Source organism: Cyprinodon variegatus, unplaced genomic scaffold, assembly GCF_000732505.1.
Source record: "Cyprinodon variegatus isolate N-32 unplaced genomic scaffold, C_variegatus-1.0 Scaffold147, whole genome shotgun sequence".
NCBI classification, from domain to species: Eukaryota; Metazoa; Chordata; class Actinopteri; order Cyprinodontiformes; family Cyprinodontidae; genus Cyprinodon; species Cyprinodon variegatus.
The window spans coordinates 660,292-675,170 of NW_015150600.1; the positions used below are offsets into that span (position 1 = coordinate 660,292).

The 14,879-nt window shown below is 36.5% G+C and overlaps 1 protein-coding gene and 1 long non-coding RNA gene across 3 annotated transcripts; both read right to left on the minus strand.

Moving 5' to 3' along the window:
* Positions 1 to 431, minus strand: LOC107086284. The gene is made up of 2 exons (XR_001481301.1): positions 343 to 431; positions 1 to 269 (listed from the first exon to the last, which is right to left on the minus strand). It is a non-coding gene; the product is annotated as an uncharacterized LOC107086284 (long non-coding RNA).
* Positions 432 to 2,739: 2,308 nt separating this feature from the next.
* LOC107086274 (lipid phosphate phosphohydrolase 1-like) lies at positions 2,740 to 14,379 on the minus strand. Of its 2 annotated transcripts, XM_015377103.1 has the most exons (7): positions 14,243 to 14,379; positions 13,952 to 14,129; positions 9,149 to 9,300; positions 8,782 to 9,062; positions 7,299 to 7,356; positions 6,341 to 6,517; positions 2,740 to 3,389 (listed from the first exon to the last, which is right to left on the minus strand). In XM_015377103.1, exons 2-7 carry the CDS (start codon positions 14,007 to 14,009, stop codon positions 3,264 to 3,266), a joined length of 852 nt encoding a protein of 283 aa, XP_015232589.1. In that variant the 5' UTR covers positions 14,010 to 14,129; positions 14,243 to 14,379; the 3' UTR covers positions 2,740 to 3,263. The 2 variants fall into 2 exon arrangements, with proteins under 2 accessions (XP_015232589.1, XP_015232590.1); XM_015377104.1 differs by having other exon boundaries at positions 13,952 to 14,346.
* Between the last annotated feature and the right edge of the window lie 500 nt (positions 14,380 to 14,879).

The following is a 14,879-nucleotide window of genomic DNA, read 5'->3' on the forward strand; positions in this document are numbered from 1 at the left end:
GTCTGCCTTAACTCAAATCTGCTGCAGTCAAACACATAACCAAAGTTACACAGCACAGCAGGGGGGTTTGGAAAATTTTATTTTGAGAAATCTGTACATGGAGGTTTTGGCCTTCAGTGTGTTCACATGTATAAGCATTATGAAGGACACAGACAAGTAGCTCACTGAGGATCAGAAGAAGTGCAACCCATTACTCAAAACTGGACAGGAAGTTCAATACAATCTGCTTCAGTTTAGCATCTGATGCCTCTGAGATCTTGCCATCAGCCCTGAAAGGACAAAATAATGTTAGATCAAATATTTTAAATAGACTTTAAAGATTAAAAAAAAATTATAATTTACTTGATTGCAGCCAGCAGGTCCTGTTGCTGGCTAAGAATGTGCTGCAGGAAAGCCTTCTCAAACTTTGTGATCTTGCNAGTGTTCTAAAGGTACGAAGTGTTTGCTCATGGGCTCAGAAGGCTAATTGATGATTAGAAAACACTTGTGCAATCATGTTCACACATCTGAAAACAGTTTAGCTCATTACAGAAGCTACAAAACTGAGCTTCCTTTGAGCAGATTGAGTTTCTGGAGCCTCACATTTGTTGGGTCAATTAAACGCTGAAAATGGCCAGAAAAAGAGAACTTTCATCTGAAACTCGACAGTCTATTCTTGTTCTTAGAAATGAAGGCCATTCCATGCGAGAAATTGCTAAGAAATTGAAGATTCCTACAATGGTGTGTACTACTCCCTTCAGAGGACAGCACAAACAGGCTCTAACCAGAGTAGAAAAAGAAGTGGGAGGCTGCGTTGCACAAGTGAGCAAAAAGATGAGTACATTAGAGTCTCTAGTTTGAGAAACAGACGCCTCACAGGTCCCCAACTGGCATCTTCAATAAATAGTACCCGCAAAACACCAGTGTCAACATCTACAGTGAAGAGGCGGCTGCGGGATTCTGGGCTATTTTCAATCAAAATTTCCACTAGAATAATTAGATTATTCTGGTGGAATAATCTAATTATTATATTATATTTTTATATTTATAGCTCATTAGTTCATTCTTTAAAGAGCCATAAGTTGCACAACACATCCATGTAAAAATCCAACCTGAGAAAATAGATAAAGTAACGATTTAACAGACTATTAGCAAAAAGTTGAGTCCAAAAGGTTACTAACTGAAGGCATGTCAACATTTCTTGGATCCTGTCTAAACTCTGCAGTATTTCTAATGTATTTTCTAGCAAGGCAACCAGTAGTTTTCACATGAATGATACCCCAGTAAAGCTGCTTCCCCTGCTGTCTTCTTAATCCAGTCAAAATGAATTAAATATATTAAATTCTGGGGTGGGATAAAATAAAATTCAGTTGCACCAAGAGAAAAATAGTCTTCATACTCTCAGCAGGAAGCTGCAACTCTCCAAAACCCAATAAGGCCCAAATGACAGATTAGTTATATTTTCTTTACATGGTGTTTTTTGTTCCAACCTGTGGAATGTCCCCCATATGACCAAAATAAAAATAAATGTTAACTTGTTTATATGTTTAAAGTCTTAAGACTAAACATGCAAATATTATGAAGGAGTGAAAATTAGTGCAGGAAAATGTTACACTAAAGGTAACTTGAAGAAACATTGATCAAGACCAGTTTTATGAATAACCACAAGGGTTTAGCATTGTAATTCTACTTAAAAGCTTTTTGTTTGCAATTACAAATTTAAAAGAAGTCATAAACACAAAATGATATCACTCATTTTTTGTATTTGCACAAGCTCAGTTGAAACTATTAGTTTCTCATTATGCAATGACAAAGCAGCAGTTAAATTCTGTGTACAGTTCTAGTTCTGTAGTAGCTCTTTATATAACATTCCTTGAACTTTTTTTTCTTCCAGTTTGACATGTTAACCATTGTTGAACCATAAATATGTTTCATATATTTTATTGGTTTATTAATTCAACAGATGAACAGAAATTAAACATTTTAATGGGACCCAAAAGCTTTAGTTTCCCTTTCTTTTCACAAACAGGAATCAACCTCATAGATAATCCATCCAGACAAGTGTGAAACTGAATGTGAGCTATTCTGAGGCTTAACCTCAAATCCCTAATCAGATCTGAGTCTAGACTTTGACTTCGCCATTTTATTATATGGGTATAATTCTATTGCTTCTACGCTGGGATCTAAATCATAACCCTGGTCTCAAGTGTTTTCCAGCCTCCAAAGACCTACTGACTTGTTTGTCCCTGCTTAAAAAAAGCTTTACCACAGGATGATGCTGCCCTTACCATGCATCCTCACAGGGTGGGCGTGTTCGGTTTAATCCAACAATGAAAATTATTAACTAACCAGGTGCCTTTGAAAAGTAACTGTACTTGATTATGTAGAGTTCACTATTAATACATCCCACATCAGGTCTTTCTTTATAAAAGGTTTTAAATGATGGTCATTTTACCTCTGCTTCACAAATAGGCACTACTGTAACAGTAATCAGAGAAAATAAGCAATATAAGAAAATATAACCCCCTTTTTTTTTTTGCAAAATCCTCTAATTATAACTTGGTAAAGGCGCTTAAAAGATTGCTTGCTTGTTACTTCCTTACCTACTTGAATTGTAAATCTGCCTCATGAAGCGTTTACTGTGGTACATTTTCAGAAATCCGGTCAATTTGTATTTTCCAGACAAAAATACATAATGTTCTTGTTTGTCTTAACAATATATTTTAAAAATTCAGGGGAAAAAACAACAACATATCAGCACTTTCAGACTCACTGCCTGGCAAAAAAAACAAAATATGATTGTATTTCACATATACAATTACATCTGGGAAGAAGCTGACATCAGGCAGCAGCATAGATCTAAGGCAAAAATCAATATAAAATATATTATTTTTAAAATCTCAGACCTTGTTTATAAGACATTCCCAGTTTCCTTAAGCAAAGGTACAACCAAACCTCTACAAGCCAGCTTGCAGCATGGATACAGAGGCTCATTATCTTTTAAAAAAAAAAGGAATATTCATTCAAGGAGTCAAATCAGACAAGTATTTGCTACAAGTAAACATCGCAGATCATTTGTCTCTGTAGTTGAAGCTACACCAGGTAGCAGCTAAAGCCTTCGTGCTGCAAAGAATGGCACCATGTAATCAAAGCTGGCAGAGGACATTCTTCCCAACGCGCAGCAGGCAATTTAGAAGACGTGCTGTTTATTCATGGGTTTAGGTCCACTTTGAGTTCCTTTTGCACTAGAGGCTGAGCAGAGAAACGTCTTTGAGGCACCAAAGTCATTCAGTGCTGCCGTAGTGGTTACCATTGCTGGGGTTATCCTGTAAACTGGTGTGAGAGGCCTCTTCCTCTTGCGAAACTACTGGTTCCACTGGCTGAGAGAAGAAGTTGGAGACGCAGAACACCTGCAGGAGACAGAATGAGGCATATATCAAACATTAAGCACTGTAGCTCAGAATGCAATTTGAATGCATAAAAAATATCTAGGTAGACCATAATCTCATTGAATTAATCTTTAAAAATGAAAGACATAAACAGAAAGAACCAAAACCATAACCTTCATTAGTGTTATCAGTTTAAATGCACCTTGTTTCCTTAGTGTCAGCAGAACCAAACTATCAAAAGATTTAAAAAATTTTGTTAAAATAAATGAGTTTCTTACCATTCTAATTCAGCCGATTTAAAAAACAGAAATGTGGTTTGGGAGAGAATAGATTACAGTATAAAAAAGGAAAAAAAACTGTATTGGTTAAAAGATCTCTTCTTTGTTTTATATACGCTCAGCCAAATATTTTTTTACTCATGTAAATATGGATCCATTGATTCATTTTAATAATTAATGGATTAAGATCCTCATAAATGTATATATGCATGTTATTTTTCAGAATTATTCATTGTATAGCCCATTTCCTTTAACTGGTTCTTATTGCTATTTAACTAAGTTGAATATTGAGAGAATAAGAACTTAATAAAACTTTAAAAAATAATCTGTGAAACACTGATCTGGTAGACGTAACAGAGCAGATTATTAGACTCTAATGCTACCAATTTAATTGAGCCAAGTCCAAAGCAGGACTCCACATAAGGAACGCTTGTATTAACCCATCTAAAGGTATTCCACAAGGATCTATCCTCGGATACCTGTTCACAATCCTTTCACGCTTCTAAATTATTCTTTCACATGATGAATTTGTTGTAAGTAAATCAACTTTTTAATTCCCTATTGTTTGCACATGGTTGGAATTGTGTGATTGAAATGTTTGGGTCATCATTTATGTTTTACCTCAGAGTAACAAACAGCCTACTTTAAACCTTTACATCAAGTGCATAATGTTGTATCACCATAACATCAGTGCGATATTTTTGATCTTGAAAAACCTGACATACAGTCAAACGTGTGTAGTGATGAGAAAACCTACAATAAACAGCATAGAAATGCCTAATATATCACAAATGAATCAAAAATTCATTTTGTTTTCATTTGTCGATATGTTGACAAATCAAGTTTAAAAAAATAGTTTTCTGACATTGATTTAATGATTAAGGCTTTAAGGGGTTAAAGCCTGATGTGGGTATTTTAACCAAAACAGCTATCCAGCTGTGTATGCAGTCAGTGTTCCCAAAGGCGGTACAAGAAGTCCTGTGGCAAAATTAAGCACTAAAATATAACTCAGAAAAGGAGGAAAGGGATCTGCACAAATCTGTCAAAGACCTAAACCTCCAGATGACATTGCTGAAACTACAACAGTAAGATCCCATGTTTTTTTGTTTGTTTTTTATGTTTTCTTTAATCTGGAAAGACACCAGTGAACTGTCATTTTCAAGTTAAAACTGTAGACTGAAAAAATGCATCTCAAACAGTCACTTGAGAAAATGTGCTTGGACTACTGAACAGATTGATAAGCTTTTTAGATCTGTATAAAATAAAACCACTACTGAGCATTGATGAGGGAAGTTTTGTTTGCTTTCGTTCTGGATGAATTAAGCAGTTAAACAAATATAGAAAACATCAAGAGTTAATAAAATACCAATGCCATAAAAATCTCAAAAGATATCTATAATGGCCCACTGAGTCCTCATATACAAGTAAGTCAAACTCTAGATGTCCATAGACTAAACAATGTTTCATGACTGGAACTTAATACATCTTACAAAAAGCATTTGTTGAGGAAAATTGATCCTGAACAGAGAAAATAGTTGTTTGCCTTCTTGTCCTTGTCCTGCAGGGTAGACCTGGTTGGACCAAGTTTATTAGGCAATGATTTTGTTCTCATTCTTGAAATACGGTCCGAATGGTGCTGGGTGGAATTTTTTCTGATTATTGACATATTCCAGGTGGTGTCTTAAAGCTACAGTGTGTAATTTTCAGCGACATCTAACGTCCAGACTGCAGACTGCAGCAACATGAACATCTCCCCCCCACCGCTTCTCCCCCCCAACAGTACAGCGAGCGTTACGGGACAAAATGTCTTCCACGACGTCCGCATCACCTACCTTCTCAAGTGATGAGGATTGTTTACATACATAATTTTAATACTGCCATCTATTGTTCAGTACCGTCTCAGTTCATCTCTCTCAACTTGCCGTAGTTACTTTCGAGCGTAATGGGCGATCTCGCAATCGCTAGTTTGTTGGCTCTGCGCTGCCGTAGCGCAAAGATGTCTGCCTCCATGGCTGCGAGACCCGCTCCTATGTAATTATAAATAACGAATTCTAAGGCAACGCAAATATTAAGGTTAAGAGGCTGAGCTCGTAGATGATGATAAATAACATAGTTATGTATAATATATTACATTTCTGACTGTATATCCCTGTAATTATTACACACTGTAGCTTTAATCTTTCATATCATTTTCACCCCTTTTTTTTATATAACCATTATTTTCAACATAAGTTCATTAAATTACAGAATCTATGGACAAGTGTAGTTATAATTCAATGCATGTGGATTGAACTGGTAGCAGCTTCCTGTCATTTACTCCCTCAGAAAGACATTTATTTGTGATGTGTTCCAGTACTACATGCGCTGAATGTATTGCTTTAAGGTGAACCGCAAATGTTATGTTGAAACTAGCATGCTTTGTTTTTTAGTTTCTCTCCTTTGTTCAGACAACAATATTATAGCAAAACACTTAAATGTATCAGTGTGGGGGGAAAAAATGGTTATTTAGTCTCTGATTGGCAAGATCCAACGTGAGAATAAACTCACCCTAACCTTATGTATTTGAAGGTGCATTAACTCTATTCTTGCAAAACATAAATGTAAGGAAAATCTTATGGCAAGGACGTCTAAAGTCAGATGTGCAGAGATGATCGGTCGTCAAAAGATTCTTTAACCAAATGATAGGAAACTTACAGTGAAAACAGCCACCGAACCCCCCTGCAGGAGGCCAGCGACCACGTCACTCCAGTGGTGTTTGTAGTCAGACACTCGGGTCAGACCCACGTATATTGCAGTGGCAGTCAGGAAGAACTGGAGCAAGGGACGTAGAAGCCGTGTCCACTTTGACCTCATTCTGGCTTGAAGGTATAGCTGCAGCAATCAGAGGAAAGATGAACGTACAATCGCACAAAGACTAGCTCAATATTTGCAGTACATGTGTTCCAAAAAGACATTTTTATAGTCTTTCTTTGAAGGGTGTTTGAATACTTTCGAGATAAAAATAAAATAGGTTAAACCTGACACTTTCCTGTCTTGACACATAAACATTCCCTGCAGTTCCAGTTCAGCTCTGATTTGAAGTGAAGTGATAATGTGTACATTATCTCTGTATCAGTGCAGCAATGTTTTCCCTGGTAAGGCCAGCTTTGTACATGATATCACCCATAATATGATTCAATCAGCATTCCTGCCATTCTCAGAGAATTTGTTCCAGATTGTTAGAACATAACAACTGAATAAAACTCCACATTTGGATCTAATTCTGGGGATGCAGAGTAGACCTAAACCAGGACACCCAAGTGTCTAAGGTTGGTAAAACAATTACAAATCCTAATATATATGGGCATTATTCATTCAGAAACCAAAAAAAGATATTTAAAATTCTAATCGTAAGCCGCAGAGAGCCAGTAAATAGAAGATAGTCAGCATCACATGCAGTCAGGGGCTCTTTAATAAGCCAGAGAACAGCTAGTCTATTTTGCATTTGCCTAAATAGTCTCCTATGCTTAAGTGGAAGCTCTTAAGCGAGGCAACACTTGTCTTCATCTGATGATCATTCTCAAGGATTATTAAATGTATTCTGAGCCCAATCTAAGATTTATATGGTTTCCATTAGAAAAATATGGATGTGTATGTTAAAATATTTACTTACAACAAGGAACAGCATGCAGTACATGGAGAAGGAAGAATGACCGGAAGAAAAGGACAATCTATGAGAGAGAAAAAGGTCAAACGTTACACTCTTGTTTAGATACACATTTTGAAGTTCAAACAACATTTTCACCATGCATATTCATACATCGTCCTTCCATACATTAAATATTTATTGTGTTAGTTTTGTTGTTTGTACATATGGGGGGATAATTATACAACAATCATTCTACCTGTTTTTCTATTACAAAAGAAAGCCGTCAGGCTCATGCTTAATTCCTTCCCTCAACAACTCCTTTGTTTATTAAACTTAATACTTTAAAATGATCAGATCTTGTTCATTTAAACGCTGTGGTTGTTCTGTACTATGCACACAACACGTTTCCCTATCATATCCAAAAGAAATTTCAATGTTAAGAGGCCACTTATAACCTGATGGATTAGCATTTTTCAACAAAGCTGAGGATGAGTTTAAAAAGCAGTTTTATATCCACCAGATCAGCTCCTTTAGGAATTGTCTAGTAAGTCCAAACCTTACAGGATATTATAGAATACTTCGTTAATGGCTCTCATAAAAAAGTGGGACAGGCAGGAAAAGGAAAGTATATGCATGCATCTATTGCAGATATAAAGGGATACATTAATAAAATAGAAGAAAAAAGTATTGATGAGCCATAAGGACGATAAACAGAAATTAATAACAAATTTTAAAAATGGGTCTAATCCAACTGTTCATGGTGATTCTAACTTTGTTATTATTTCTATCACAATTATAGTTGTTAATTGTTCTTTTTGGATTTTCTGATAATTGTTGCACTAAATTTTGATGTTAGGAGAAATTAGTGTTAGAAAATCCCTGTTATTTTTATGCCATATGTGAATGAGAGGCTTCAATTGCATTTGAAGTTAAGCAATATGAAATTTGTACTTCAGCCTAATTGGGTCCCCTCATTCAATGCACTTAAGCACCTATGTCCTGTGCTTTAAATGTATAAATGACCAGAAGAATAACAATATATATTAAAAGAATGAAGAGAGATTATAGCTGGATTAGAGTAGAATTACTTTTATTTCAAGCTTTCAGATTCTGACTGATAATCTGTTTGTATTTGCTTTCAAACCCCACCTGAACCAAACACCTTTACTATCTCTCCTCCTTCCTCTACGGTTTTATTACTGCTGCACCCTCTGCTCTCATTAACCTTTACCACCTGGACCAGAGTCCCTTAGCTTCAGCTCCATATTTGGCAGTAGGCAAATCACATTTCTTAATCAAATTAGTTCTGCAGAGGAAGTCGCCCCTAATGTTTGAAAGTCTTCTAGCCAATTATTTCACTGCAGAACTTCTTCTTTTTTAGATTTTAAGGGTTTCTACCCATTTTAAAAATGTACAACTTCAAAACCTGAAGATGTTTTTCAACCAACGCAGCATTTTTATGAATCTGATTTAATCAGATTAAATAAGGTTTGAAGGGAAACCTCACCTGGCTTCGGCCACCTCAAACTCATCCCCAGTGCAGGTGAAGTTCTCCACATATTCTCCTGTTTTACAGTTGATCTGAGCCCACACTGGTTTGCACACAGCCAGGAAGTGGGGGCGCAGTCGGCCGATGGAGTATTTGGTGATGTCAGTCAGAGACTGGCTGGCAGTAGCTCCAAACACGCAACTCCCCAGCGTTTTGTAGATGCACAACAAATACTTCTTTCCCAAGGGGCGATTCTTGATGCGAGATAGGTAAACGGACATAAACTCACCACAGATGAGCTAGGATGGAAGAAAATAAGCAAATATTGAAAGAGAAAACAGGAAAAGTAGGCAGATTTGAATCTAGAATCTAAAATCTGTCTTACAACTATGAGAGTGAAGGGAATCATGACTCCTCCAAGCAGTTGGTAGGGTATGGTTTCCTCCTTTAAGGGGTATCTGATGGACTCATCGTTGCAGAAGAAACCCCGCTTGAAGGGGTCATGTTTAGGCGTAAGAATGAAAAACGGCAGACCAACTGGGAAAAAAAAAACAAACAGGCAACTGAAAAACAGGAAATAATCCACATATGAATGATATTTGGATTTATTTTTAATTAAAAAGAAACAAGAACATGTAATTCCAACAAAAGCGGAGCGGCTTTTCTAATTGCTTAGAAGCACAGAAGGTGGTGCTCATCTAATGAATGACTTGATTTTGAGGGACTAAACATGTATAAAGGAGTAAAATGGTGTTCTATTTTAATAGCATAAAAGGATCATGATAAAAGAGTGCCCTCGGCTGCAGCTGCTTGGACTCGTTTCTCCTAAAAAAAAGACTTAAAAGATACAAGGTACACACATTTTAACACATTTAAATGTTTATTCCCCGACGTGCCTTTAGCCCTATTCACTATAAAAAGTCAGAGATGTAGGGTTTTTCATAGCTACTTGTTGACGAGGTCTACATCTAAAATATGACAGCTTGATAACCTGTAATCTGAACAGTACAGAAAGTCGCTAATTTAAGGTTTCACTCTTTGCCAGTCTTTTGCTGACAAACAGGAAGTACAGGTCACCAAACGCTTGTGCTCGTTTGTTTCATCTGCCGAGAACCGCCTACACAAAGAATGAAATATTATATGTGGGCTGAAGAATGAAGCAAGATGTCCTCTGAGGCAGAGCATTGTCATTACCCTCCACATACAGGTAGTAGGGTTAGTTTTTGCTGCTCACACCCTCTGATCGTGTTACAGCCCTGAGGGCCTCTGTGATGCTGCAGCCAATGGCCTGTACTCCATCCCTCTGACAAATTGGAAATTAAATTCTTTTGACATGAAAAGAAAACGTTGGTTATCAGGTGTGGGTTTACCTGCTGATCCAAAAGCTTCGCAATCATGAAACTACAACGCCTGAGGCTTCCGTTTGGAACAGAGGAAGTTTGTAACCAAAACATGATGACACATGAATACCATTGACTAAAAGACTGAATCTCTCACACCTGACAATTAGAGAAATATTCCTCCTGCTGTAAAAATTCCTCTTAAAGAAATATCTATGAGCCAATTTTTTTTAAATAACCTATTAGACATAATGCGTTTAGCTTATTATTCTTTTTACTGGTTAATGAATAAAAGAATAAGGATGATTTTCTTTTTTATTGTTCTAACTTTTGACATCACAAAGATCAGCTGGTTGGTCGATATGGCCTTGAAATCTTATCGCAATATTTTGTGATAACGATAAAAACACTCTTCATTCATTCTTTGAAGTAATCGGAGCCCCACGATTATAAACAGTACTCTTTATGAAATATACTAATTTAAAATAGGCTTCTTTAGGACAATTGTTTAATTAAAAAAGCGTGATTTATATCACTAAATATCCCATAGTAGCAACATATTCTTTAAAGTTCCCAATGCCACAATGGAAATATTCACCCTTTTTTTTTATCGTGACTAATTCTTATTTATTTTTTGTCAATGTCAATAAAGAAAATAAAATAATTAGAATAACACAAATTTGTGTTGAAGGCCAGAGCAACAAAATTTTTTGGATAAATCAAAATTGTTATGACTAGAAATTTACAACGATAACAATAAACGATACAATAAATGCCCCTAATCAACACTAGATCTAACTAGGGCTGAAACAATTAATCGGATTAATCAGTTATTTTGATAATTTTCAATAATTTAGAAAATGATTCATTGTTAACTGGAGTATAGAGACTGTAAAATATGCCTTTATCTGAAAGAGCAACTCACTTAGAGCAGTAATTATACCAAGATAAAAAAAATAAATAAGTAAACATTTAGCATTTAAGACAAAAAAAACCTTTATTGTCCATCAGTATGCTCTATTCAGTACTCCTCAAGTGAAAAACTTTTAGTTTCACCTGGTTTAATTTAGCAAAAAGTCTTTTTTAAGGAACATTTGGCTATCTGATTATTCTAAATACTTCACAGATTAATCGATTATCTAAATAGCCATTAGTTGCAGCCCTATTCAAAACGTTAAGATGATCAGCCTCTTCTGATGCACGCAATATGCTGCACCTTAAGTCGTCACCCATTATTGCTGTAAAACACAACAAAAAGCCTTCTAGCTCTTTGGGAATCAACTTGTTGGGGTCAAAATACCTTTTAAAATACATTTTAAATTGGTTGAATTGTAGTATTTTTAGCTTAAAAATCAGCCCATTTATGAGCTCTGTGGCACAAAATGTTTTTTTCCATAAACGATGTCTGCCTCATGGATGAAATTTTGATTTCAGAAGTGGGGGAACGCAATTTTTTAAATAATATAACCAACTTCAGCGTGTTTGACAGTCAATCACATAAAAAAAAAGACGATGGGCCAATCAGGAGCTTGTGGGCAGTCTTAACTCATGGAAGTGGGCTTCAGCTAGCGCTGCGGATTTCCGCTTGGTCCTAGTGCTTGAGGAATGTCTGTGTACTTTAGCGTAACATTGTTTTTGAACAGTAAAACCTGCAGGGGGCCAAAATGTATGTTTGAAAAAGTGCAGGGGAAATATTATGTCCATGGTCCTAGTTATTTGGAGATAACTCTGGTTCATCTACTAAGTTTAGTCTCCTATAGAGCCCAAATGGTTTAATTGTCAAAGTTCAGCTTCTTAAAATAAAAGTGTTTAAATAAAACAGCTAAATGGACTGAAGAGGAGTTTTAAGAACCTTAATACAGGAAATCCTGGCTCCATAAAAGAAAACTGTAAAAGTTATTAGGAACTTCAGTAGACCTACTGTATGCATTTTTTTTTTTAAGATTATTTTTAGGTTCAAATTGAGGGGAGAGACATTCAGCAAAGGTCAGCAAGGCTGGGACTTAAACCTGCAACAGCTGGTATATCGGTCATGCACTCTACCTCCACGCCATATCAGCACCCCCACTGTATGCATCCTTAAAAAAAACTACAGGAGGCAGATTTGTTTATAAACAAGGAGGTGCAGCCACTTCATTAGTGCTCAGAGTAAAGATCTGTCTGGAATAAAAGGCTCACTGTGTATTAGCTCCCAGCTCAACAGTGATTGTGTCTCCGCTCTGTGGCGACGCCCTTTTTGATAAGATAAACAAAGATCACTCAATATAGGTCACTTGCCTTTACAGTTCAAACAAAGATATTTATGCTGTCCTCTACCCAACACAATACAGTTGGTGACAAATTCAGCACAAACCTTAGGAAAAATAGAATGCCCTGCTACATACAGGTCTGTTAGATTTGAGAAAGAGCAACCTTTTCCTTTTCTCCTTAGATTTGATGCCAACTAAATAAATAAATGAGAAGAAATTAAACTCCTTGAGCAAAAGAAAAAGCGGTGTGGCGTCTCATGACTTAGATGATGGCTGCAACTACAAACACTGCATAACTGCTACCATCTTTAAACACACTCCCTTCCATTAGCAAAAGACTAAAATATATGATAGACCAGAAGAAAATCATTAATAATTGTAAAAATGAACATGATTTACAGGACTTTCTTATATCAGTATATGCATTTTAATTATGAAATGCATTGTTAGTATCCCTGAACTAATAGTTTAAAAAAAAAAACACCTATAGACCCAAATGTAAGATAGCTCCAACTCAGTCAATTTATCAATTCATTGATCTCACAGTGGAGAAATGTTCTTGTTACATCAGCTCAAATAGCCAAAAAATATATACAGTGCTTAACGCTTCCATTGTAGCAGCTCAGCATGATGCCACCAAGATCATGTTTGATCCCAACAAGCTTGTGACAATCCACTGACACGACTTATTTTCCCTTTCTTCTTGCCACTGCAAACCGATTCTTCCACCTGAGCTGTGGATCTCTGCAGCTCATCCACGGTTACCACGGGGTTCTAAGCCGTCTCTCTGAAATAAAGCTGTCATCTATAGGTGGGCAGCCATAGTTTCAAATATAAAATTAGCCCAGGGGTCTGCAACCTTCAAATCCAAAGATCCATGTTGCTCTGAGTTGAAAAACATAAAAGTGGTTTAGAGTTGCAAATTTGACCTTTTAATAAAATATTCTTGAATCACTGCAATAGCAAATATGTTATATACGCGTGTGTGTGTGTGTGTGTGTGTGTGTGTGTGTGTGTGTGTGTGTGTGTGTTGGTCTCAAAATCTCAGTAAAATAGATTACAGTTTGAGGTGGTAACAGCTGGAAAATACAACAGCTTCAGTATTTTTACAAGAGTCTAAATTAGTACCTAAAGCATAACAACATGCCCTGTTATCTAAGCTTAGGGCAGATGAAATAGGGAAGCAACTGGAGTCAACCTATGGAAAAAAATGAGGAACAGTGAACAGTCAGCAGCCATGCCAACCACCAGACAGTGAGTAAGCATTGAGGAATATCCTCAGGGAAAGCTTCTTGGAGCTCTGCAGTCCAAGTCTGATTAAACAAAGACCAAATCACTATCTGCAAAGGCCTGTTTGTTTTATCCTTCCAACTAGTTCCCTTTGCTGTGATTATATTAACACAGGCAGCTGAAAATCCAGATCTGAGAGGGATTGGGAGGAGAACTAAAACAGGGTGGGACTTTTCCATCTTCCTGTCTGGAAACATCTAAATTTATTCTGAGCATATAAAAAAATAAATAAATAAATAAATCTTTTTTTTCTGTCTTTATTTCAGCTCTTTCTGTTGGAAAAACAAGTCAGGAAAAGGTTTCACCTACCGAGGATGATGCAAATAACATCTAGGAAGATGAGTGGGATTCCTGAGGCTTCAAACATTTTGGGTTCCTGTCTTCAGGGGAAACTTTCCTGCTGCTGTTTTCAGGTTTTCAGTCTCTATTCCAGCGCACGGTTAAAACACAGCGCTGTCATTGTCTCTGCGCCCGAGTTGCGGAACATCTACCACGTCAGGAGGGAAAAATGGGTCTTTAACATGTTATCTGAGAATTAAAGGGAGTGAAATTAAAACTAAAGCATCCCCAGAAAGGCGAAGAGCCGCTCAGCCTCCATACCTGCCGCTCATAGACCATCATAACTCAGCGGGATCCTTTCAGCTCATCAGAAAATCCCAACCAGTCAGCAGATCACTCATTATCCAACTCGTCCCATAGCGCTGCGATTAATGCTGCGTTCAAAGACCTCTCGGAAATCTTGCATGCAAATGTTTACGTCACTCTTACGAAAAGGAATAAAAAAAAAAACACCGGATATACTAAATCAGTTGGTTGTGCTGTTCTTTTTACATCTGTTTGCAGGTGATGAAGCAGACAGAAGACGTTTGACTGTTTATCTCCTCTTTCTTTCATCTTTTCTCCTTTTTCCTGTTCTACTTACATTGCAGTGTCCATATAATGTGTAAAAACTCCCTGCATATTTATAATAAAGCTATTTATATGCATAAATCAAGCAGAACACTGTGGCGATAGCCGTACTTCTCCACTTGTGAAAGTAAAATCTGTTGTGTCCTTTTTTTTTCTTTTTTCTTTTTTTGGCATCAAGACAATTATTCTTATTGTCACATTGCCAGAAAGGACACTGAGAAAAAAAAGGAATAAAAATTATAATAAATAAAAATGTAAAAAAAATGATAACACAATAAAACGTTAATATATGCTTTTAATATCAAACTCGAGTCATTGTGAGCTTTTA

Excerpts from the sequence above, each read along its gene's own strand:
- LOC107086274 (XM_015377103.1), bottom strand. The coding sequence starts at position 14,009 with ATGTTTGAAGCCTCAGGAATCCCACTCATCTTCCTAGATGTTATTTGC. Across the intron at positions 7,357-8,781 it reads TTTGAGGTGGCCGAAGCCAG|ATTGTCCTTTTCTTCCGGTC; the intron begins GTGAGGTTTCCC and ends TCTCTCTCATAG. Across the intron at positions 3,390-6,340 it reads GTTCGGTGGCTGTTTTCACT|GTGTTCTGCGTCTCCAACTT; the intron begins GTAAGTTTCCTA and ends TGTCTCCTGCAG.